Genomic DNA, 25,850 nt, shown 5'->3' with positions numbered 1-25,850 from the left:
TACTCCTCCAAGTTCAACATGGTATCAAAGCAGGCTGCAGCGGCAGCGGTGGCGCCGGTGGTGTAGTCCGGCGTGGAGGAGCTGCGGGGGCGAGCGGCGGCGAGCTAGGCACAGCGGCTGCGGCTGGTGGCGGAGTGCAGCGAGGCGGCGCGGCCGGCTCGGGAGAGGAGGTTGTTGTGCGCGCGTGCTGCTGGAGCTGCTGCGTGCTGGAGGTGCTGCTGCTGCTGCGTGAGGCAGCGAGAGAGAGATTTAGGGGAAGAGAGAAAAGGAAGGGCAGGTCACGCATCTCACCTGACACGGCAGCAACGCTGTCAGGTCCACCGCGAGAAGCTGCAGTTTGTCTCCAAGTCCCCTTCTGCTCTCGGCTGTTGATTGCTGCGGGTTGGTAAAGGAAGGAGAGGTGACGAACTGCTGCTGGTGAGAAGAGGAGTGCTACTGCTACTTGCAGGTGCTGAAAGTCCTGCTGTTTTTGGTCTGCTGCTGACTGAAAGGGAAAATGGCGGAGGAAGCACTGGCGGCTGCAATGGACAAGCTTGCGGACATCATGGCCGCAAAGATGGTGGCTGCCGGTGAGAAGGCACCTGCTGATGTGGGCTCGAGCGCTGTGCAGGCAGAGATGGTGCAGAAGATTGAGCTGGCTCCAAACGAGGTGAAGTTAGAAGGTGTAGAGAACTACCTGAGGTGGTCGAGGAGAGGTAAACTCATCCTCAGAACTAAGTCACTGGAAGACTATGCTCTTGGTGAGGTGAAGGAACCAGAAGACAAGAGGGGAGCTTCATGGAAGAAATGGAATGCCACGGACAGTTTGGTGTTGAATTGGCTGCTGAGTTCTCTATCCCCTTCTGTTGCTGCTTCGGTGGAGGACCTCCCTACTGCTGCTGAAGTATGGGCAGCGTTAGCTAGTATGTACTCAGGGAAGGGAAATGTCATGTTGGTCTCCAAAATTGAAGACACTGTGCATGATCTCACTCAAGGTGATAGGACTGTAATGATGTATGTTGAAGAGCTGAAACATCTTTCGGCTGATTTAGACTATCTTGCACCTCTTGTGTTGCCACATGCTGAGTGTGCAGTGATAGCTAGAAAGTGGGTTGAGGATAGGCGTGTCCTCAAGTTTCTGAAGGGGCTGGACTCCATGTTTGAGAATAGAAGGGCTATCTTAATGCAACAAGCTGAGTTGCCGTCACTAAGAGATGCCATTGCTGCTATAGCACAGGAAGAGACTAGACTGAAAGCTGTGGAGCGGTCAAAGGTGGCTTCCAGACCTGCTTATCACATAATGAATAGGCCTGAGACAAGAGACTGCCACAATTGTGGGCTGAAAGGGCATCTCAGTTACCAGTGCACAGCCCCACCGAAGAGAGACAACAAAGGCAGAGGAGGTTACAGAGGCAGCTACAGAGGAGATGGCAGGGGATACTATCGTGGAAGCAACAACAGGGGCAGAGGTGCTCCAAGTAACTATAACAACTACAATCGCTACCAAGGGGAGGCCAGAGCGAATGTATCTGTCATGAGTGAGGGTCAGTCCAGTTCTTCTCATAGTCAAGACATGAGAAATGAGCAGCAGGGTCAAGACAAGAGGAACGGACAGCAAGCAGAGACAGTGTTTGGTGACTTTGCTCATTTTGTGTACTCTGATGAAGGTAATGAAACTGCATCTGTTGCTGTTCATAGGGCTGGTGTAGATTGGGTTTTAGACTCAGGGGCATCGAAACATGTAACCGGCAACGTTAGAGAGTTTGAATGCTATCAACAGTACCCCCAATCGTACAATGGAACTATTCAAACTGCAGATGGTACTGCACAACCTATTAAGGGGGTTGGGGCAGTGCAATGTACTCCAAGTATTAAGTTGGAATCAGTTTTGCATGTTCCAGCTTTCCCAGTTAGTCTAGTGTCATTGAGTGCTTTGATTGATCAGATAGATTGTGACGTAACTCTTAACAAGTACCGCTGTTTGATTCAGGAGATGGGAACTGGGAGGAGGCTTGGGGCAGGAACCAGGCATAGAGGACTATGGTACATGGATCGCCAGGGGGATGTGAAGACTGCTGGCATGGCTCTTGCTGCGACTGCGACAGAGAAGGAAGCATTAGCTATGATCCACCATTGTAGGTTTGGACATGTTTCTTTTGAGAAAATGAAGAAAGCCTTCCCTGATGTAATGAATGGTTTAGATAAAACCAAGTTAAGATGTGAGGCATGTGAGTATGCTAAACACACTCGGATATCGTATGTGAGTAAGGGGCTCAGGAGTATAGTCCCATTTGTGCTTGTTCATTCAGATGTTTGGACGTGTCCATCAACCTCGATAATATTTTGTCACCTTCATTGATTGCAATACTTGCATGACATGGATGTATCTAATGCGACATAAAGATGAGGTGTTTGAGTGTTTCAAGGACTTCTGTGCGTATGTTAAAACTCAATTCAAGGTGCAGGTTCAAATGATAAGGACCGACAATGGGACAGAATATGTCAACAGAAGGCTGGGAGAGTTCCTATCAGACCAAGGTATTCTGCATCAGACATCTTGCCCGGGCACTCCTCCCCAAAATGGCGTGGCAGAGCGGAAAAATCGGCATATCCTTGAGGTGGCGCGCTCAATCATGTACACTATGAATGTGCCAAAGTGTCTATGTGGTGAAGCCGTTCTGACTGCAACCTATCTGATCAATCGCACACCATCTATGATACTGGGTATGAAATCTCCTTGTGAACTCTTATTAGGAGAGAATAAATATAGTGTGCCACCAAAGGTGTTTGGATGTACTTGTTTTGTCAGGGATCATAGACCTGCTGTGAACAAGCTGGATCCTCGGGCGGTGAAGTGTATCTTTATTGGCTATCCTTCTGGACAGAGAGGGTATAAGTGCTGGAGTCCTTCTGATAGGCGCACTTTCGTGAGCATGGATGTGACATTCTGGGAATCTAATCCTTACTATGGGGAAAAAACTGACTTGAGCTCGTTGTTTGAATGTCTGGACCAGCCTGTGGTTGGTCCAGAGGGGGAGGTGGTGTTGCAACCTCAAGTATCTGAAGCAAGAGGGAGAGAACAAGGAAGAGGTCAGGAAGAGGTGATGCAGCAAGCAAGACCGCCAATGGTGGGCACTATACCCATGTTGCCGCTGTCTAGTGGAGAAGGTGAAACAGAAACGCATCAGGTTCAAGAGCAACCTGAGCAGCAGCAGGGCATAGCACAGAAGCCACTTAATGTCTACACCCGGCGAGCCAAGGCAAATGAACCCCAGGGGGAGCAAGCAGGAAATGAGAATGTGATGCAGGGGGAGTCACACATAGAACAGGAGGACTCATCCACGGAGATGCCAATTGCGTTGAGGAAGGGAACTAGGGCTGCGGCTGCCAAACCTGTCGAGAGATATGGGTTTGAACATAATATTGGGAATTATGTGAATTATGATGCTCTGCCGGCATCATATAAAGTGTTCATTGCTTCTCTTCAAGCGGTGGTTATTCCTTCAGATTGGAGAAATGCAAAGAAGGACTTTAAGTGGTGTGCTGCTATGCGAGAAGAACTAGAAGCATTGAGAAAACAGAGGACTTGGGAGTTAGCTGAGTTGCCAGCAGGAAAGAAAACAGTGGGCTGCAAATGGGTTTATTCTGTCAAACAGAATCCTGAAGGTAAGATTGAGAGATACAAAGCCAGACTAGTTGCAAGAGGATATAGTCAAACCTATGGGATAGACTATGACGAAACATTTGCTCCAGTAGCAAAAATGAACACTGTGAGGATATTAGTATCATGTGCAGCAAACTTTGGATGGCCTTTGCATCAATTAGATGTGAAAAATGCTTTCTTGCATGGAGAACTAAAAGAAGAAGTGTATATGGAAGTCCCCCCTGGATTGGACTCATCTAAAACTGAAGGCAAGGTGTGTAGATTGAAAAAGTCTTTGTATGGTCTGAAACAATCACCGAGAGCTTGGTTCGATAGATTCCGAAGGGCTATGTGTGAGATGGGATACAAACAATGCAATAAGGATCACACTGTCTTCTACCGGCATCAGAATAGGAAGATTGTCATCCTTGCAGTCTATGTAGATGATATAATCATAACTGGAGATGATGGGACGGAGATAGCAAGGTTAAAGGAGTGTCTTGGAAAGGCATTTGAAGTGAAGGATCTTGGTCAGATGAAGTATTTTCTGGGTATTGAGATTGCAAGATCTGCCAAAGGGATAGCCTTGTCCCAGCGCAAGTACACCTTGGATCTCCTCAGTGATATGGGAATGTTAGAGTGTCGAGCTGCTACTACCCCAATTGACCAAAACCATAAGGTAACAGCACAATCTGGAGATCTAGTGGATAAGGAGAAATACCAAAGACTGGTAGGGCGTTTACTATACTTGTGTCACACAAGGCCAGACATTGCCTATGCTGTGAGCATAGTGAGTAGGTATATGCATGAGCCCAGAAGTGGACATGTGGAGGCAGCACACAGAATTCTGAAGTATTTGAAGGGAACACCAGGAAGAGGACTGTGGTTCGAAGGGAATGGCCACTTGGTAGTTGATGGGTATAGTGATGCAAACTGGGCAAGTTGCCTGGATGATCGTCGATCAACATCTGGGTATTGTGTGTTTGTGGGAGGTAACTTAGTTTCATGGAGAAGCAAGAAGCAGCCAGTTGTATCAAAATCAACAGCAGAAGCAGAATATAGAGCCATGTCTCAGGGGTTAAGTGAGATGTTGTGGGTGAGAAACCTTCTAAGTGAATTGAAATTGCTAAGAGAAGGACCTCTGAATGTCTGGTGTGACAATAGGTCTGCTATATGCATAGCTAACAACCCAGTGCAACATGACAGAACTAAGCATATAGAGATTGATCGATTCTTCATCAAAGAGAAGCTTGATGCTGGGATTATAAAGATTGAGTATGTGCACACAGGCCAACAGATAGCAGACTGCTTGACAAAAGGTTTGGCAGCAAAGGAATGCAACCTAGCTTGCGACAAGATGGGAATGATAGATATCTACCACCCATCTTGAGGGGGAGTGTTGAACCGGTATGGGCCCCGGCCCATCTGTACCTATCTCTTAGGCCCAAGCCCATGAGAAATGTTGACCTAGAAGGGGAGCTCCTCCTCCTCTGTTCTGTGTGAGCCGCCACACACCAAGAAAGACACAGCAGCTGCTGCTCCTGGTACGCTACTCCTCCAAGTTCAACAACGCTGCATTGTCAGTTAAGTACAGAGACGCAGATGTAACTCTGAAGTTGTCCGGAATGTGATACAGGCGAAAAAATGCTTCACACTTGTCAAGCCAAATTCAGACATCAGTGCCATCGAATCAAGGGAAATCCATTTTTGGCATCCACTGCCGCCTGCCTGACTGTTCATCTGCTCCATGAGGTGCGGTGAGATCTATTGGTGGTGGTGGATTTTGTACCAGAGAAAAACGCAGGGGCACCCAAGGTGGAAGACCCGGCATGGCGCCTAGTATGCCGTCCGACACCTTTGATGTTGTGGGGGATGAACTCTCTCCAATTCCTGGATGCATCGGTTGCTTCCCCAGCTGTGCGGCACGCGCCTGTTCCTGCTGAACCTTTCCAGTGTGTCACACGAGAGATTTACCTTCACCTGAACCTGGTCGAGACGAGCGGACTGCTCTGTGAGCTTGGCGTCGAGAGCCTCGAGCTGTGCACAGATGCCATCGACGACCGTGAGCTTGCTCTGCGCCGCACGCAGCTCGGCGAACTCCTGTAACATCCGCTCCTGTAGCACCTCCATCTCGTCCGCGAGGAAGCGCGTCTGCAGGTTCGGCTTGATTGTCGTCGTGGTCGCGATTCGTTCCCAAATCAACCCACCTCAGGTCGGGAATTATGCAGATCAACCCGAGGGGATCCACGACCGTCGCCTCGGATTTGCTGGGTACAATTCAGGAAAAAAATTGGGCGCGAGCGGAGCGACGGCTCTGATACCAGATTGTCACGCCCTAGGGACGGCTGGATCTCTCCGGCGACCGGAGTCTGGTAGAGGACGCGGATCTAGGTCGGAGGCAGAGAGGGAAGGTCGGAAGGTAGAAGACGATACAGATAGGATAAGAGAGAACGAGAGGTTCAGAATAAATTTCATATCATCAATGCCTTGCTACAGTAGTCGACCATTGCTTATATATGCACGACTCACTTACATGACTGGGCCGCCCATGGCCCACACTTACACACACTACCCTTGCGGCCCAACACTCGATTTGAATCACCCGCTCATTTCCTCTGCTTTCTTCTTGGCACTGATCTTCCTTGTCCTCTGCTTGATGACTGCTGTAAGTGCTTTAGTACTGACATACATACGAAGCAAAATGAGAGGATCTACATTCTAAAATATGTCTATATACATCCGTATGTAGTTCTTATTGAAATCTCTGAAAATACTTGTATTTAGGAACGGAGGGAGTATATAGTACACAAGACTTGGGGTACAAGGAAGGAAACATAGCCTAATAAGGACTCCTAGACTAATACTAATACTCCTTAAATTATGTCCTGACAGTTTCCTCGTAGCATGAAGAGTCTAATAACCGGTTGAGTTAAGCCAAAGGGGATAAATAACAAAGATGTCGCATCAGAGGAAGACACCGCATCAGTAGAAGATACAAGAGAAGATGGGTTGTCAAAAGAAAATGGTACATCAAGAGAATGAAACATTGTGCAAAAAAATCATAGCCCAAGAAAACCGGCGGCGAAAGAAGCTCGACGGCAAGAGAATGGGTGTAGATCGACAATCCAAAAGGAGGCCACAAAAATCCTATAGAAAGGACAAGGACAAAAGGCTGACGGATAAAGGTATGGTGGACTCGCATGACATGAGAAACACGAAAAAGAGCAACAGACTTGGTGGACGCAGCGAAAATATAGAAAACTAGATAGCACATACTAGACATAGATGCAATGGCAGCGAAAGAAAAATCATAGAGACGAAGGCCAAAACCAAGTAGAGCTCTTGTGTTGTGCTCCTAACTGTGAAGAGGGTGGTCTCTCTGAGCTAAAAGAGTCAGCAGCAAGACCGATAGAACCTATTGATTTAGAACCCGAAGTTGTGCTGAGTCAAGGACAAATTTCTGAAGTTGTTATGCGCGCCTGGCGTAGATGTCGCTTCTTCAAGAACCAATCAGGCTCGAGGTGACCATCCTTCTAGTAGCCACAATGAGTACGAGAGCGATCCTCGCCACCACGAGGAGTGGAGTGGTGGAGCACTGGAGCGGGAAAAAACGGTATAGCAGACGGCGTAGAAAGAGCTCAAGCACAGAGGGAACATCAAGTAAACCTGCTCCACAAAGGCGAGTCTCCTCCGCCCGTATCTGATGAAATACAGCCACGAGCAAACAACTCAGCACGCCATGGCTCAAACTCCTTATGAAGCTGAGACAAGAACTCGTAGACACGATGAAACTCCAAGTCTGACCACACAGCCTGGAACCACTGGCAAGTACGACAACCAGCAGTGAAGAGAGTCAAGTCAGCGCTAGATAGCAGAACTCTATGCGTAGGAATCATCAACAGTGGAGTCACCCTCCTGAAGAGCATGCTCCTGGCAAACCACAAACAGGTATAACGCATCACCAAAGGGCTAATAGCGCTGGCAAAAACATGTCCACATCTCAAAGACGGTAGCGAGGCCCATAAACTAGGAAAACTGAGGGAGAACACTGGAAGTGGGGACAGCCACAGCACAAGCATCGGCATCAAACCACTGTAAGCAGACAGAGCATGCCGGTAAGAGGGAAGAGCCTCCTCACAGGCCAAGACCTACTGCTCATAAGCATGATCCGCAGTCTCATCAGCAAGCTTAGCAGCGTCCTTAGCAGCTTGAGGAGCATCCGCAGCAAGAGCCTGTGGTGTTGGCGGAGTAGGAGCCACAGGAAGAACTGGATGCGGCGGATAGGAGACCTCACCAGAAACTAATGCCATGCATATGAATGTGAAAGAAGGCAACGAACTCGGTGTAGTTAGTACAATCACAAATAACCGAGCAACGAGGAATGACAGACATAGCCTGATGACATAGGAGTTGTACCTGCTTTTTTATATAATCTTTTTTTATAACACCAAGCAATCGATTCAGGCCAAACTAATGAGAGGAAGCAGCGACCCAAGCGAGAAGGCCTGATCCAGCCGAACGAGACCCAGCCGAGTCAACCTGGCCAAACAAGCAAGCCGAATGAGCAAGGAAGCCCCAAACGAGATGCCTCCAACGCCATGAAATCAGGCAAGAGGCGCTGAAATCCGCACGAAGTCAGGCAAATACGGGCATCTAGCAAGTGACGGCGGACGGGCGGGATCTGGCAGGGGACGGTGTACACGGACAGAAATCGGGAGGGATCCAAGCAGAATCCGGCGACGCAGAGTTGAATGGGGAGGTGGGGCGGCGGCGACCTTCAGGGCAGCGGGATCTGGCATGGGAGAGTTGACTAGGGCGGCGACGACCTTCCAAGCAAAGGGATCCGGCGTGGCAGAGTTGACTGGGGCGGCGGCAACCTTCAGGGCGGCGGGATCCGGCATGGTAAAGTTGACCAGCAGCGACAACCTTCAGGACAGCCGGATCCGGCGGGAAGTTAGTGGGGCGCAGCACAATCCGTCATTACGAGCAGACAGGAGCAGCGGTTGTTGACCAAACGTGGAGGTTGCTCAGATGAGATGAGCAAAACGCGAACATGCGAGTAGAGAAAAGCAGAGACGACCGGCGAATAGAAAGCAACAGCGGTGCAAGATTGGATAGGGGAAGCACGAGTTGCGTGTGCTAAAAGAAATACCTAGGCTCCAACAGAATGTTATGGATGCAACTCATCTCTATTGCATAGCCCAAGGGGCAAATATATAGTACGCAAGACTTGGGGTACAAGGAAGGAAACATAGCATGATAAGGACTTCTAGACTAGTACTAATACTGATTAGCAACAACCACCCTGGGTGAGAAAACCCGTCCGCCATGCTGCCAATTTGTTCCTGATAATATCAATTAACTTCTGGAGTTCTTCCTTGCATACTTTCTTGAGACTCAACGGGAGACCAAGATACTTGACGAGCAAAGGGCAGATTTTGCAACACACGATGTCACTAATTTCCTTGGCACGATGGGAGACAAAGAACTCTTGCTCATATTACATCGGAGGCCGGAGGCCCTACCAAACATATCAAGAAGGTAATTAACGGCATAAGCCTTGATGAGCACAATCACATCATCAACATATAAATAGTCTCTCAGGACGCAATAACCCAGATGAGATAGGAGACCCTCCTACTCGGCCTTGTCGAACAAAGCATGCAAATCATCACCAGGACTCAATTTTTGCTCTGGGATAATTCCTTCCAGAACATCTCTTTGATCTTACCGATTGCCTCCTAACAATGTGGGAGATCTTTGGTTGTTAGGCCGATGCGCTCGGTGACAACGACCTGAGCCCGCTGATCCGCCATGAGCCTAGCGGCCCAGCCATCTGCTGATTAGCGATATGAGAACTCTTTTGAGAGGGGGTAGCATCGATCAGCTCTGCTCTTCCTTTTCCTTTGTACGTCAGGCGGGGGCAAGATGGGTTGTTGAGCCTCGCGCAGGGCTCACATGGAGTAAACGACCAGAGCCTGCACTACCCTGGGATGACTGCCCAGCAGAAGCATCGTGGGCATCAACCCCGGATTTGCATGGCGCTGTCCCGTCCCACAGAACCAGGGCCGCAAGCGGCCTCATATTGTGCATTCGAGGTGGACCTCAGGCAATCATCGATCTGTAGACCTAGGCCCACCAGCAACGACCCCCTGGTTAATGACACCTACATGAACGGAGGCATGGGCCTCAGCCTCACCCATAGCCGCACCGAAGGATAGATTATTTAACAAATCAAATCCTGACTGCATGGCAAAGACAGGCGGAAGTGTGGTCCCACTAACATGACCTCATTAAGCAAAGCACAGTCACTAGCCAAGGGCTCAGCTAGCGACATGCTCACCTCAGGATACCAATAGCCTAGGATCTTCAAAGCTAGAGCCAAAGGTCATAGAATCCGAGGGGGCGGACGGCGCACCATTAATGGTTTTACCATGAACCGTTAGCAGCAAACTTGTTGTCCCCTCCTTATCTGAGAAAGCTAAGCAGAATCACATTTGACACTGCAGATGACCTGACTAATAGTCCCTCTGGACGAGGGCGGCCTGCCTCCGCCAACTTGAATAACCACTACCCTAAGTCCAAGAGAATGGAACAGTGGTCAGAGATAACAGTGGAGAGACAACGAAGCGACAACGAAGCGAGCGGCTGGGGTGCAGCTCCTCCCAATCCACCATGCAATACACGCAGTCAAGCTTTACCAAAGTGGGAGCAGCATGCTCGTTGGACCCCGTGTAGCATCAACCAGTTCTTTGAGCTCACATTCATTTAGGAAGTGATGGAATCTTCCAATCAAGGCAGGGTGGAGGTTGTCATTGCTCGTCTTGTTGCGGTAGATCATGTTAAAGTCTCAGCTGACAACCAAAAGGCCTGGCCGGATGGCTAGCAACTCGCATCTCATCAAGCAAAGCGATCATGTCCTCATCCTCCTGCAGCCCATAGACACAAGTCAACCACCAACGGTCCCCAAACAAGCAGGGATACGTGTGCACGATGGAGCGAGCAACCAGCATGACCAGGGCAATGGCAGGATCGACCTGCGTGCTAGGCACCTCCGACCCCGCAATGGCAGGGATCAGCGTGTGGTCCTTCTAGGGTCCCCACAGCATCCCCTGCGGACGTGGCGAGCTTGTAGTACCCCTTTCCCCGCCACTTTCCCCCACCCCACTTCCTTCGGCCTTTTCCCTTTTTTACTGAGGTCGAGTCCACTGGCGGAGGCGGCGATATCTTCCATGACGCCACCTATCTCAACCAGGACTAGCCTAATCAATCATTGGAGGTGCCCGGAGCGAAGGCAACGCCGCCGCAGGTCGACGACAGCGAATCCAGTCTCCCTAGCGTGTACTTGAAGCACCTCGTGACCAACCAAAGTCTGACCGCATGCACATCGCCATTGCTAACGCCTCCCAAATCTGCATGCGGCGAACAACGGTAATCAACCATCTGGGCCACATGGATAAACAGCGAGACGGCATGGGTCTTGATGTTCAGCGGCATGACGGGCTCAAACAGCCCGCCAATGACAGATCATCCGATTGCACCACGTAGAAGTCCTCCCTGGTGATCCTAGTTGCATGCAGACACCAGCCGATGAGCCAAAAAACTGCCATGTCGGCTTTGTCGTACAGTCGGCGATGCAGTGGTTAGGGTCCATATAGAGCAGGCACGGTCTATCAAAGGCGGGGTGGCGACCTTCACTCGTCACCGCCAACCTGCACTTGCTACCGCGACGACCACCATCTCAACGCTTGCTCTTGGGCTGCTCCACACCCATGTCTTCATCCTCGTTTGGGTCATCCAACTCATCAAAGCCATTGTCAGAGTCCACCACGTGACCCTCCGAGCGAGGGCCCTAACACGCACACTGAGACTCGGCAACCTCCAGCGCCATGGCCTTCCCGTTAACGACACCGTGCTACGAGCGCCGCGAATCTTCATTAGACGAGTCCAAGCTGCCGCCCCAACGATCCTCATGGACGCGCTGTTGTTCAGGGCTACCGCTGGACAAGTGGTCCATGGCTACATAAAGGGGAGCTCGGAAGTGGGGTTTGGGAAGGGGAGTGACCCTCAGGGCCAAAGTGGCGGTCGGCGGGAGGTGGACATCAGCAACAGAGTGGCCAACGTGGGAGGGAGGGTAAGGTTTGGTCTCATGCGCTCACTCTTGCCTTCAAAACGAGTTCTCTTCACTCTCAAGGCCATAAGGTTTGGCATGAGTGCAAATGATCACTTGCATTATTTCAAAAATAGCACCAAAGCATTTTTCTAATGCCAAACGCGTCAGGTGACTCCAGCCATGGATAGTCAACTAAGCTTGTTGCCACTAGCCCAATTAGTACAGAAGGTAAAATGTTGCTAGTGGATATCTAATGGCAATACTCTTGGCACATAGGAGCACCGTGTGGCGGCAAATTCGAAAATATATTCCACTCTAAAGTGCAAGCCCTTGTATAGTGTATTGGTGTATCACTAACCGCAACAGCGTCATTTACAAACAAAATAAATCATCAATTCAATGGTTCTCTTTTGAAGGAAAATGATTTCTTGTACTTATTCTTAGAAGAAAAATCATTTGTACCTTGTCTAACATAAATGACCATTTGTACCTGAATAGAACCTCCTTGATCTTGCCAGTGATATGTTGCAAATTGTAAACAACCACTGTTTCACATGGCAGTCAATTGGGTGTTCTCAGTGGCATTTCTAAAATTAGTTGCTTCATTGTTGTATGGACCATTTTTTCCTAATTTTAATAGCAATGTCAAGTGTCACAAAGTAAGGAAACACTCAATGTCCTATTACGCTTCCTTAAGGTATCCACAGAGCAAAATGGAATACATGTACTGTCAATGCTATACCAAGCGATAATACCTATGAAATAATACTTTACTGATGTTTAGTGACGCTCAAAAATAAACTTCAGTGATGTGAGGTAAGTTAATATATTTTTTATAATCAGATAAAACAAAAGCATGCACTTCGTCTTGAATATATTATATCAAGTATGAAGAACTTAAGATGTTAGGAATAAAAGAGTGTCATGTGACAGAAAACCCCTCGAGTTAAATCAAATTATACATACCTCAAAGCTTTAGTCCCCATATCCATGAGATATGACCGTGCCTCATCATCATCATCATCATGTGAACAATCTCGCAATGCCTTCCTGTATTGCAAAATATCCTCCCGCAAATCCCCAGCACCAACACATCTTCATAGGAGATATCAGTACTTAAAAAAATGCTGAGCCATCATAACATGGGGTACATCAACTGCTAACTTAGTAACTTTCCAGGTACTGCACAACTACAATTTAAAAAATTCATATTGAAGCGTAGCTTAAGTAAACGCCACATCTTATGCTATAATACCTGTCAATAACTTTGTCAACCTCTTCTTTGCTTTTAGGACCATGTATCAGTGCTCTAGTAAGGTTTAGTATGTCACGGTAGTCCCCCTGCCTGAGGGCTATGTCAGTGAAGGTTTTCACAGATACACTTTTTGTAAGAGAACTTGATACGAAGTGTGTTTCTGCTGTTTGTTCCATGACAAACTTTGCATCTGCACCAAGTCTCAGGCATGTAATGGCCATTGCATAAGCAACACCACCATATCCCGTGTGTGAAATAAAGAGATAGTACCTAGAAGATCTGTAAAGAAGCAATAGTGATTCTTATGTCCCGCGGTTGAGCAACAGAAGTCATCAAGTTATATGAATTTTTGGATAAGGGTACATACTCATTGATTGATGACTGTATTGAATCAACATCAGCAGCTAATGCTTCTCTTTCCCTGGTCAGAGGTATCCTTTTGTAGTCAATACAATACCCCTGATCCCTCAATGTGCTGTACACTTCAGCCGGTGTCATTACGTCCTCCAGATCTATGTGCTCCCAATAACCTAATACACTGCATTGATTTGTGGCTGTGTTAAATTCTTCTTGATGCAGAAGCAGCCGACCTTCTAGCTGTTTAACTTCAGAAAGTATATCCTCCTTCAGCCTTGCCTCTATGTTCTCTACCTGCATACGATAGAATTTAAGGATTGCCAAAAGAAAACGAACGGGCGAATATTGGAGGAGCTACTCACCATTGGGCCACTTATGCCCACATGCTTCAGTGTATCAACAGGTTGATCTAATTCTCTCAAAACAAACGGTGTTCCCTTGATGTAAACTACCACTTCCTCCCTAAGATCCGTGATGACCACCTTCTGAATAATGTCTCTTCCAGTTGTATCCTTACAGCCCAAATACGACAGAACTTCTCTAGCTCCATCAACAGTTGGTGTTGCCATGCTATACACAGGGTATCCATCCACCTGAGGTTGACATGGTTAAAATTCAGTATTTTTAGAATATAAGTAGCCATATATTTCTAAAATGAACTTAGCGAACAAATAAAGCGTGCTGATAATGTAAAGAGAGGTCGGGGTAGACCCAACTTGACATGCGAGGAGTCCATAAAGAGAGATCTGAAGGACTAGAATATCACCAAAGAACTAGCCATGGACAAGGGTGCGTGGAAGTTAGCTATCCACATGCCAGAACCATGACTTGGTTTCGAAATCTTATGGGTTCCATTTCTAGCCTACCCCAACTTGTTCGGGACTGAAAGGCTTTGTTGTTATTGTTGTTGTTCTATATTGACCAAACGAGACAGATGATGTATAGCCATCATTATTAGTATTACTCCCTCCGTCCCAAAATAAGTGACTCGACTTATTAGTGACACTGACTATCATTTGAAATATGGTGATTCCAACATAAGCAATATGCGCAAAAAAAAAAAGCATTGTCTTAAGGGGTCTGTTATAGTTATAGTTATAGAAGTTCAAGTTACGTTGTTGCCAAGACCTATGGCAGAAATGAACATAACTTTTAGGGAATTCTTCTCAGAAAGTGGAAGTAGCATTAACACAAGTGATGGCTATTAGCAAAACTAGTAGCCTTCTCCACCAAGCATGCATACAACCTTTTACTTCACCCGAGTTGCATGAGAGAGTCAAACGAGAGGATGCGTAGATTACGAGGGATATTAATTACAACTAGCCGTCACCCGAGTTAGATCAGCCAATCATGTTTAGCGGCAAACTCTACACCTCTACTTCACTAAGGAGCAGTGGCTCACCCGGATGAAGGAAAGGCAGGGCGGAGAGGGAACCTCCGGGACTCCCTAAGCCGAGCAGTGGGTGGTGATGCCCCATGGCGTGCAAAAGAAAATAAGCAACATGCCCGCTGCCAAGAGGGCACCTAGGATGACGAGCATGAGAGATGCCGCAACTACAGCGCCTTGAGCATTGGGCAAAGGACTGCCGCAAATCCAGGTAAGGCAAGGGCACACCTCACCCAAGCCCATGAGGACGACGAGGGCATGCAACAGGAAGGGCCACGGGCAAAGGCATTCCTCGAAACTACGGACGATCGAGCATCTGGAGGGGTGGTACCTCAATATAGAGCCAACCAATCACATGACAGGCCACGGGAGGTCTTCTCCAAGCTCGATCACTCTGCGGTTGGCTCCGTCACGTTCGGGGATGGCTTGGTTGTGAGCGTCCAAGGCTGCAGCTCGGTCGCTTTCATTGACAAGTTGGGCGCGCACAAAGTCTTAATGGGTGTCTACTACATTCCTCTGCTCCGCAACAACATCATGAGCTTGGGGAAGCTGGACGAGAATGGCGCCGCCATCCACATCAACCAAGGAATCCCTTGCATCTAAGACACGGAGAAGCATCACCTTGTCATGGTGCCACACATACACAACCGGCTATATGTGGTGCACTTCAACATCGCTTACCATGTGTACCTCGTTGCACGCTGCAACTCCTTCGCGACACTAAGGCCCATGTCTCACCACAAGATGGCACTTGGGAGCTTGAGGATGACCAACTCTGCGATGCCTGCATCACCACCAAGCATCGACGAACACCTTTCGCTAAGAGGGCGAACTTCACGGCTGAAGGGCAACTTGACCTCTGCATGGTGACACGTGTCTGAAACACTCATGCCCACAACCCATGGGTCATCACTATTTCTTGTTGTTGGTTGATGACTGCACCCGCCACATGTGGTGAGCTTCAACGTCGCTCATCATGTGTGTCTTGCTGCACGCCACGACTGCTTCAACGCATCGCGGCACATGTCTCGCGACAAGATGGTGCGTGTGTTGCCGAAGCTCGAGCATGTGGACCAACTCTACGATGTTTACATCACCATAAACACCAGCAAACTCCTTCCCCCAAGAAGGCAAAATTCACGGTTGAGGATGCCTCGACCTTGTCAATGGTGACATATAAAGACCAACGCAACCCACGTGGCTGTCACTATTTCTTGCAGTTGGTTGATGACTGCACCAACTACATGTGGGTGTTCCTCCTAGCAGAGACGATGTGGCTACCTCAATTTACCGCGTCCTGGCCAGACCGAGAGCAATAGGGCAAGCCCCCAGACCGTCTCTTTAGATCTAGGGCTAGCAAAGCATAAACTAAAAAATTGAGAGAGCTTTGCTCATCTATCCTCCCCTAGTGGAATCAAGACCTCCCTGGTGGAGAAGACTCCGAGGAGTTAAAGACCACCTCCAGGTGAAGGCTTCCATGAAGCACAAGACCCCGTTCTCTTAGGATTTGAGACGAACTATCTACTCTTGTCTTACCTGTTTCCTTTGGAGTTGTTGGATCAATTGGACCTCTTTGTGTAGATTTTGGTTATATAATGTGTGTGTTGGCTAGAGGATCTTATGTTCCCCTTGTGATTGCTTGTCATTTCACCTTAGTTCCTGAGGTCTTCATGTTCTTCCCTACTCCACCTCCAGTTCGTGAAGATCAGGCACACTAGCCATAACCCGGTGCATCACTTGTGCCTTCTACTTTATTAGCTAGTATAGTATAAGTCGGCTTAGCCTTTCTTAGTCTGTAAGACAGTATGAATGCTGACATCTAGGTGGTCAATTAGACTTGCCTGTACTGGTAGCTGCTAGAGCTGCATTGTTGGTTTAGCAACCGACTTGCCTATGTACTACATATAAACCTCAGCTTCAGAAAATAGCACTGCTGTGTTCAGCCCCAGCTCACTATCTCCTCAAGTCTGTAATTTCATGTGCCTATGTAACACTCTTTTTGTATTTCAGATCCACTTTGAGTAGTATATTCAGGTGGGGAAACTCTAGTCTCAATCCCCACCCCACCGGTGATTCCTAAAAAACAAAAGGGTTTGCGGTCCTAATAGAGCACTGCACATGGTGTGAACTAGTAAGATAAATTTTACAATAGAAGCCTGAATTCTTACACTAAGTTTAGCTACCCTTATGGGTCAGAATGTTTGAATAACATAGAAGGTTTAACTCACAGAAATAAATAAGGATAATAATGATAGAACTGTATATACATCTAGCGAGCAAATATGGAGTTCACATTGGTTAGTTGCACAGTTAGATACCTTGATAACATGTGGTGTACCACGGAAGTTCATGCTGCTTGACCTTCTCTGCCCAGGAAAAAAATACATTTTGAGTATGGATCCCTTTCCCAGAACAGAACCATTACGGGCTTTCACGATGGCTTCCATCGTTACATCACTTTGCAGAGGTTGACATGTTGCTTTATGCTCATCCTGCAGATGGCAAATAGTTTTTAGTAACATCATGCCTCCAAAGTGCCCAAATGAAGCTTTGGAGAGAAGAGAAAGATATTTACAGGTACAGTGAAAAAACGCCCAGGTCGCAGTCTTATGCTCCATTTCATGGTTTGGATCTCCGGACGCTGTTGCAGCCAATTTTTAAATGAGATCTTTGTTTCTCCTTGCCCGCAGAAACCATCAAATGCTTCACTCCCGAGGTATGCCGAGAATGCAATTAATTTCAGGTACCTCTCCAAATATTCAGCACCACGATTTAATGCGACTCTCCTAACTCTTGGCTCCATATTTTGTTGACTAATCACCTTTGTGTATTGCAAAACAGCTTGGCGGATGTTCTGCAAAGCTGAACACTTGTCAATAACAGTATCTAAAATCTGTCTACACTCAATCCCATTGTCAAATAGCCTTGTAATCTTTCGCAACAGAAGGATGTCATTAATGTCAAATCTAGGGTGTAGCTCTGTCAAAGTGTGAGGTTTCCATGATTCTGAATTCAAGTGACCATTGTGGTCCATTGTTTCTTCTCCGCTTGAGTAATCGGCATCAATTGTATCTTCATGATTATTTTGGATGGCTGGCATTCCAATAGGTCTGCCGTGATTGATTCGAAGTCTGAGCAGGCAAGCAATCACAGTGCCAGTAGTTGTTCTGCCCCTGCCCATCTATAAGACCACAATGTTAAAATCTAAGGTTTTGAAGCCTATGATATGAAGAGCCAATACTTTTCTCAAACAACAAGTATAGAATTCTTGCCCAGAAAAGAGATAAGTTGTAGTACCTGGCAGTTGAATACAAGAGCAGCATCCTTGCAAGCAGCTGCGACATTAAAGGCTACCGTATCAAAATCTGAACTTTTGGGGGCCTTACCATCGGTAATGGGCACTCGTGCATATTTGATTGGAAGGCCTTCAGAGTCCAAACATTTGTATACCTCCAGTGGAGTCAGAACAGCTTCATTATTGACATTTTCCCATGCATCAAAGATCTCACCATTGTCGGTTTCATGAATAACCATTATTGCCCCATCATACCGTTCTGCTTCTCGTAAAATATCCTCCTTCAACCGAGCTTCCATACGCTCAACTCTATCACGACCGATCCCCTGATATCAGTGCATTTATCTGATTTAGACCACTAAATGTTCCTCACGGAAAGTACAGGATAGCATATCACATATCACATTCAATGAAAATGTTACTATACTAGACTAATAATTAGTTTAGGTGTGATTAGAATGCTGAGATACAGTCTGAGTCTTGAGGGACAGGTCAGCCTAGAGAAGGCTATGCAAGATGTGAGAGCTGATCAACCCAATGTGAACCAAGCCCCACAAGCCACAACAAGTAGTTTATTCAAGTACTGAACATGTTTAGACATTATAATTGACAAGTTCACATTTTAATGGTCTGAATAAATGAGCAGATTTTTTTTCAGACAAATAGTATCAGCACAAGGCCTTTGGACACCCGACAGCACCTTCAACCTCAGTACTCGTACAAAAGCATATGCAGAAATAAAGGTAACTTAGTTGTGGATTCAAATTAATCATCACGTTAAGTGCTATAACTTGTGCGGTTAGTGCACGTTACTATTCAGAGAGAGAAAATGAAGTTGGAGAAGCAATGCATGGAAATTGCATATAAAATTGTCATATGAAGTTATTTTGTTTATACTAACACTAAAAATCATAGCACCAACTATCTGCCATAAATCCATAGAGGCAACTGGAAATGGAACATACCGTGTACTCCAGCATATTCTTGTACGGTCTTTCTACTTCTCGTAGCACAAAAGGCTTTCCATGTATATAAATGACGGGCTCTTCTCTCATATTATGCCAGAGTATCGGCCGATTTCCCTTGCTTGTACTAACTCGCTGAATAACAGCCCGAATGCCATCAACAGTAGGATTTGCAACACCATAGACTGAAAACCCCGGAATTTCCCGGAAATTAGGTGCACCCTCAACTCTTTCAGGCAAATTAAGATTGTGACACCCTGGACAGTGATCACTTTTTAAAACAGTTTGACGTCCAAGAACTTCTCCATTCCTCATGGCAGCAACAACATCCATCTCATGTGGGCGCCCATCAGCAGATTCAATAATTTTTGGAAGAGTGGGTTTTGAGCTTGAATAACCCAGAGCGCCCATTGGATCTCTCCTCAGCAGCCTGAATATATTGAAATATGAAATGACTTTCAGGTTATGTCAAATAATGCAACAAGAACCCATAAACAGAAAATTAAACACTTTTTGCTGGTACTATTATAAATAGTATTTTTAATATGGTGTTCTCGAGTATTAACTGTGCAACAGAAAGCGTCCTTACTAATCTATACCAATATAAAAAGACCCAAAGGGGCAGATCCAATTAATCTCGGCCATCAAATCATGTCAATCCAACGACCTAGAGTGCTTCAATGTCAAGTGCTCAACACATTTAGCGTACAGTTAATTTCATGTCAAATATAGTGCTAATCACATAATAACATGCAAATAATATCCTACTTAATATCCGCATGCACTTAATATACTTCTAAATTAACGTGCATTGCACGTACACATTGACTAGTGTTTTACAGTGAGAGATAAAGTACACAGATTGGCGGCATGCGGATAGTTTATCATGGCAATATAGACTTGTTTGTTCTTCCTTCTATGTCACATTAGTAATGACCCATGTGAACAAAACACAAAAGTTGCATTGTGAGCTAGGGCTAACTGCAATGAATGCTCCTATGGAATTCTGAAATGCTCTTAAACTGAAGTGCAAAGATGTTACAGAAGCGGCTACGGGCCCTAAATTATTAATTTATTATCAGTGAGCTGGGGATGATCACTAATGTAACGTTATAATGGATCATATTGATATATGATCCAGTGTTCAGGATATCGGTAACTGGTACCATATTGGTCGCGTGCTCAGTAGAGATAAATAGGCGAATTTTCCAGTTAATCACTGATAAATTAGTTAATCGGCCGATAAATCAGTTAATCAGCTATTCGATGACCCACCAAGTAGTGACTAACTGACCGAGATGCCGATTAACTAGCCGATATTTGGAACAATTATGATTACAATTTTATGCTGAAAGCTGGAACCTGACCCGTTTCGGTTTTTGCAACAAAACCAACAGTTCATTTTTTTTAGCACAAAACTGGACCAGAATTGAATTAGCACATTTCATTTTATTTTAACACTTTGATAAGTAGAATATAACCATCAAGGAATGTGGCGCCAATCATGCATGCAATTGCGGCAGATTGGTGGTGGGCTGGGGTAGGTAATCTACATGGAAACTGGAGAAACCAGTTAACCAAGCAGTTACCGTTTAGTAATTCCAAGCCCTGGTAAGAAACTAAATAGTTCCATTTAATTCTGACAATAAAGATAATTCTTCAAATATAGGCCATGGACTAAAGAAGCACAGAATTTGAATGGCAAATTACAGTTGTGGTAATTATTCAGATACTCCCTCCGTCTGAAAAACCTTGTCCCTCAAATGGATGTATCTAGTGCTAGATACATCCATTTGAGGGACAAGCTTGGGACAAGCTTTTTCGGACAGAGGGAGTACATGTCATGACCTAAAGAATTACTGAGCTGCAAAATACAAATCGCGCCTGTGGTCTGATGGTCACCCTTGTGGATACAAGAACATCTTACATTATGGGACGGAGGGAGTATATACTAGTTTGTTTTTTCCTCTAACATTCTTGCTAGGATTTATGTCTCGAGTTAGATCAATATGGTGTTTGGCAGACATTAGTGTGTTTAAGATATCATATGACTTACACGGGAGAAGCTGCGAGAATGAGTGGGAAGGTGGGGATATAACAAAGCATCTGTGAAATGCCAGAAGGGTGTACAAGATGTTAACCTTTTTACCTGTACCTATTAATTTTGTTAGAGTTATATTAGCGATGTCTTTTGACCTTTTGCATTCTAGTCTCTTGGCATCCTCTTGTAGCCTTTTGGCATCCTCATGTATGTGTATATATGCTGGCTTTGGCCTCTCAATAATATCAGTTGCATATTTCCTAACATGGTATTAGAGCTTAGGGTTTTTTCCCGCACGCGCAACTCGTGCTCTCGATCCAATTTTGCGCCGCCATTGTTTTCTTCACCGGCCGCTGCTGCACCTCCCTTCCCCGTTGGACGCCGGTGCTCTCCTCTCCCGGCTATCCGCTCCTTCTCTCCCCACCAGCTGCTGCTCCTGTCTCGTCAACGCCAGCAGACCCAAGTTACCGGTCTGTGGATTCTTCACGGCTTCCCTGCACGTCCAGATCGTGCGCCGCCCAGCTCAAAGATCGCCAGCTCTCGTCGAAGTTTGGCCGCTGGCACCGGTTCCCGCCCAGGCTGCCGTCCGCGGCGCCCGGTTCCCCCAAGATCAGCCGCCGGCTTCCGGTTCCACCGCAGGCTTCGTCCAGATCGTGTGCCGCTGAGACCGCCGGCTCTCCTCCAAATTTGGCCGCCGGCCACCTGTTCCCGCCCAGGCTGTCGTCCGCGGCGCCTGGTTCCCGCCCAAGATTGGCCGCCGGCTGCCGGTTTCCGTGCTCCACCACCGCAGGCTTGCGTGCGTTGACTGCGTCAGGGTCCCGTGATCCATGTTGTGTGTGCGTGCCTGCTAAATCGTTAGATCGGCAGGCGTGCGTGCTATTCTCCAGGCCCGTGCTAGATCGGCTTGCTTAGGCCGCTGGTGGGCCTGCTGGCTTTGGCCTCTCAATAATATCAGTTGCATATTTCCTAACAAATTTCACTTGATGTAAATCACAAACTGGGTTACCAAAATTCAACAAGTTGTAGTTATGTATTTATTCAAAATGGCAATGCTGCATAAAACTCATTAAATATAGCAGGGTGATGGAGCTGTGTTCAGTTATTAAACTTGAGTGTCTGGCCTTCATTCTTAATTGATGCCAATTAACCATTGGCATTCATTCTTATAGCAAGACAATAACTTGAGGAAAAAATGCATGTAAACTGACATGGCATTAACTGTTTGATAGGAGACATAGTTGCTACATGACTCGACACTCAAGCACCAATGTCTTGAACATGGGGACTGCCTAGTAGAAATGTCAGCGCAACCTAGCAATCATTCCAAATAAACTACAAAAGAAAACAATTACAAAGAAAAAATGCACTAAAGTAAGCAGATAGCAGTTCTTTGAATATCCACATTCAGCCTACTATTCAATGAAGTGGAACAACAAGGAGGGTAAAAAATTAAGACTTGTCTTGTGTCTCAAAGGAAACAAAGTTTGGGCCAGATACACTCTTACAAGCTATGAACTGTTGGCATTCGTATGCGAAAGTACCATGGCTCACCTTCGAAGAATGCTGTACAGTTCAGGTCTTGCTCTCATCCAATCAGAAAAATTAACTCCTGAAGATGTTGCTTGGTGAGCAGAGCTCACCGAATGTACATAGACAGCAAAACATATGAGGAAGTAATAACGTTCCAAGTACTCCACAAAGAAGGAAAGTGATGCCTCCCGTTTCATCTCATCAGGTTGCCGAAGAGTGCTATTGCGGTAGGTTGCAATAGCTTCTCTCAGGTTCTGTTCACAAGGACAGCAAGCACAAACATGAAACAATTTGATAAGGTTGCTTGAATTGAGTTATCAGGACATAAAACGGCATACCTGCATAGAGTCACATTTGTCAATAACTTTGTCCACCTGTCTTTTGCCTTCAACACCACCCTGCATAAATATCAGACACAAAGTCACTACTGAGAGAAACTAAGTTAAAAGGAGAACAGTTTAACATATTCAGATTATTGCCTCCAGAACTCGGACTAAGCTCCTAATGACAGCATATTCTCCTCTGAGAATTGCTTCTTCTGAGCTAGGACTGTAGTCATCTACATCATTTCCAGCATAGAAAACCTTCCCAATTGAACTTGTCCTTGGGATACCTGCAGCAGAAAGCACCGCACACGTTAAATATCTGAAAATCCAAGTATAGGCGTAAACTATAAGCGCATAATGTGATAACCATATAGTCAGACAAGTATGCATCAAGCAGGCTTTCAGTTGCCATCAGTATATAAATACTAAATAATCTCGTGAAAATTCAAAACACTTGACAATCATATAATTGTGCACGTGGAGCATTATATTTCTTGACTAGTTCTATATAACAAACTGGTAACAACGGTGCTCACCTGAAGCTCCTATCCGATTTAGGTAAACCAACGTAGATATGACCATGCCGGTAGTAGTCCGTCCCCTCCCCATTTGACAATTAAATACAATTTCAGTCTCCATATCAACTTGAGAGATTCGATGTACCTGTTAGACACATCAAAGGAAATTTAATTCTATGTAACATACTTTCCAATCTCAGTATTTTTATTATTGCAATAGCTGATTGTCTGCAGAGAATGCAATCCCTGCTAAATGTGTTTCCTACTAACTGTGTCAAAATAGTTGAAAGTTAAAGCATATAGAAATAGTGTGACTAGCACACAGATCTCGTGGTAGACAGGCAACCTGGACGAGTGAAGGTTCAATTTTACAGCAAATATAGTGCAGACATTGGGACGAGAAGTTAGGTGGAGAACCTAACGGCAGCACATAAAACTAACCAGGTTATCAAAATCCCCTTCCTTCGGAGCTTTTTCATCAGTTATAGGAACACGCTCGTAATCAACAAGGTATCCTTGATGTTGTAACTCCTCATAGACCTGCAGATGAATTAAGTTTTCTCAAAAATACCAAGGAGAGGTAAGAGGCATGTTCTAAATCATCAACCATGGAGTTACCTCAAGTGGAGTCTTAACTGTATCAGACATCACTGACTCCCACTGGTCCACCATCTGACCATTCGGCAGCTCATCAGTAACTAGGATCTTATTCCCATATCTGCACCATCAAATATTGCATTATAAAAATCTGCTCGAAGTAAACAGGGAAGTAGTTTATCTTGCTAGTAATGTACCTTGAAGCTTCCTGAAGAATATCTTCTTTCAAACGAAACTCCATCTGCTCGACTCTCTCCCGGTTGATTCCCTATATTATATTAGCAAAAGTCAAGGATTAATATTAGTTAGAAGGAAAATAAAATGGAAGCTATATGGACATCAACAAGGTATCTTCGATGGGATGGCTCAACTGTATAGCCTACATGTAACTGGAAATACCCAAATCGACAGGAATCCCTAAGAAGCTATAGTTAACACCTCTGCACCAAAACGTCACAATCTCTTTAAACAAAGCAATAGCATTGGTATAAGGACATTTGTGTCATAACTTCCACTGTGGAAGTTTACCAGGACAACTATCTCCAATATAAGACATTAATGAGATTGTAACATAACAGTAAATTTGGGAAACCATAAATTATCAGAAAATGCACGCAAAATAATTATCAAAGTCAGGTGTCGAAGCAAACCGTATATTCAAGGTTTGAGAAGGGTCTTTCGGCATCTCGTAGAACAAAAGGGCGACCATTGATATAGATAACCTGTGTAATATTAGTGGAAAAACACATATTACTAGATGTGATAACAAAAGACATAACATATGAGTTAGAGCATACATGGTATATAATATAACCTGTTCAAGAGACACTCCACTGAAATTTCAAATTTAAGCAAAATGCTGCTAAAACCACAACAAATTTTGAAAAGTACATATGGTTTAGACATGTGTCTCAGATAAACCAAAAAATTGAAGTCAAAGGCCTCTATAGAGACATGATTAATGGAACATATAGATTTTGTATAGATATTAAACATATAACAGAAAATTAGCTTCTATCATATGTATAGACATTAGATAACATGTTTAATGTTCGTGGAAAGACCACTTCCCTGCCACTCTCTATTTATTTGCATCTATTCAGTGAGAGTTGCAACTTGATATTCTGGTCAGCTGAGCATCCATTATTTGCTCATTGTAAATTTCCATAGTTTTCAAAGTGATAAGCATTGTGTTTTGCATATTTTGCACAAAGACTCTAATATGGTAATTAGCTATCTTACTGGTTCCTCCCGAAGACTATGCCATAGAACTCGGGTTTGCTTTCCCTTCTTTTGTGCCCCAATGTGATTTAGCACATTCACAATTCCTTCCATTGTCGGCATTGCAACACCGTGAACACGCAGTGATCCTGCCTGAAAAAAAAACGGTGATAATGAGTACTCCCTCCGTTCCTAAATATTTGTCTTTCTAGAGGTTTCAAATGGTGACTACATACGGAACAAAATGAGTGAATCTACACTCTAAAATATGTCTATATACATCCGTATGTGGTGACCATTTGAAATCTCTAGAAAGACAAATATTTAGGAACGGAGGGAGTAGATGACATGACACCTTTGTAAAACATCAAGACCGGACATATGGAATAGATTTGAAGGATGCTGAAAACCTAGGCATCACGTTGAATTCACAGAATCCCGTCAAAAAGGAAGCTAGATTATTGCAAAACTCAGAGGTACATTTACAAATGCATTTTGTACGAAGGCACAGCAGTTAACACCCAAAAGCACAAAAACACTGTTTGAAACTCAAAGCCTACATTGTGCTGAGATACGTACGTAACAAACAGACAGCTAAGAAAGCATGACAACGCTAAAAAGCA

At 45.5% G+C, this 25,850-nt stretch overlaps 1 protein-coding gene across 1 annotated transcript in view; it reads right to left on the bottom strand.

Moving 5' to 3' along the window:
* LOC123096902 (paladin) overlaps positions 1-25,850 on the bottom strand; it is a 33,035-nt gene that overhangs the window by 6,787 nt on the left and 398 nt on the right. Inside the window, exons 2-18 of the mRNA XM_044518698.1 lie at positions 25,249-25,419; positions 24,657-24,728; positions 24,204-24,274; positions 24,028-24,127; positions 23,851-23,949; positions 23,428-23,554; positions 23,045-23,178; positions 22,904-22,963; positions 22,587-22,819; positions 18,995-19,424; positions 18,032-18,355; positions 17,310-17,915; positions 17,053-17,226; positions 13,710-13,940; positions 13,358-13,641; positions 12,991-13,269; positions 12,702-12,830 (exon numbers count right to left, since the gene is read on the bottom strand). Of these exons, the coding sequence (XP_044374633.1) occupies positions 12,702-12,830; positions 12,991-13,269; positions 13,358-13,641; positions 13,710-13,940; positions 17,053-17,226; positions 17,310-17,915; positions 18,032-18,355; positions 18,995-19,424; positions 22,587-22,819; positions 22,904-22,963; positions 23,045-23,178; positions 23,428-23,554; positions 23,851-23,949; positions 24,028-24,127; positions 24,204-24,274; positions 24,657-24,728; positions 25,249-25,419 (3,524 nt within the window). The remainder of the gene's footprint in view (positions 1-12,701; positions 12,831-12,990; positions 13,270-13,357; positions 13,642-13,709; positions 13,941-17,052; positions 17,227-17,309; positions 17,916-18,031; positions 18,356-18,994; positions 19,425-22,586; positions 22,820-22,903; positions 22,964-23,044; positions 23,179-23,427; positions 23,555-23,850; positions 23,950-24,027; positions 24,128-24,203; positions 24,275-24,656; positions 24,729-25,248; positions 25,420-25,850) is intronic.

Source organism: Triticum aestivum, chromosome 4D (assembly GCF_018294505.1).
Source record: "Triticum aestivum cultivar Chinese Spring chromosome 4D, IWGSC CS RefSeq v2.1, whole genome shotgun sequence".
Lineage (NCBI taxonomy): Eukaryota > Viridiplantae > Streptophyta > Magnoliopsida > Poales > Poaceae > Triticum > Triticum aestivum.
The sequence above is the reverse complement of the archived record's forward strand: the minus strand, read 5'-3'. Positions and strand labels throughout refer to the sequence as shown.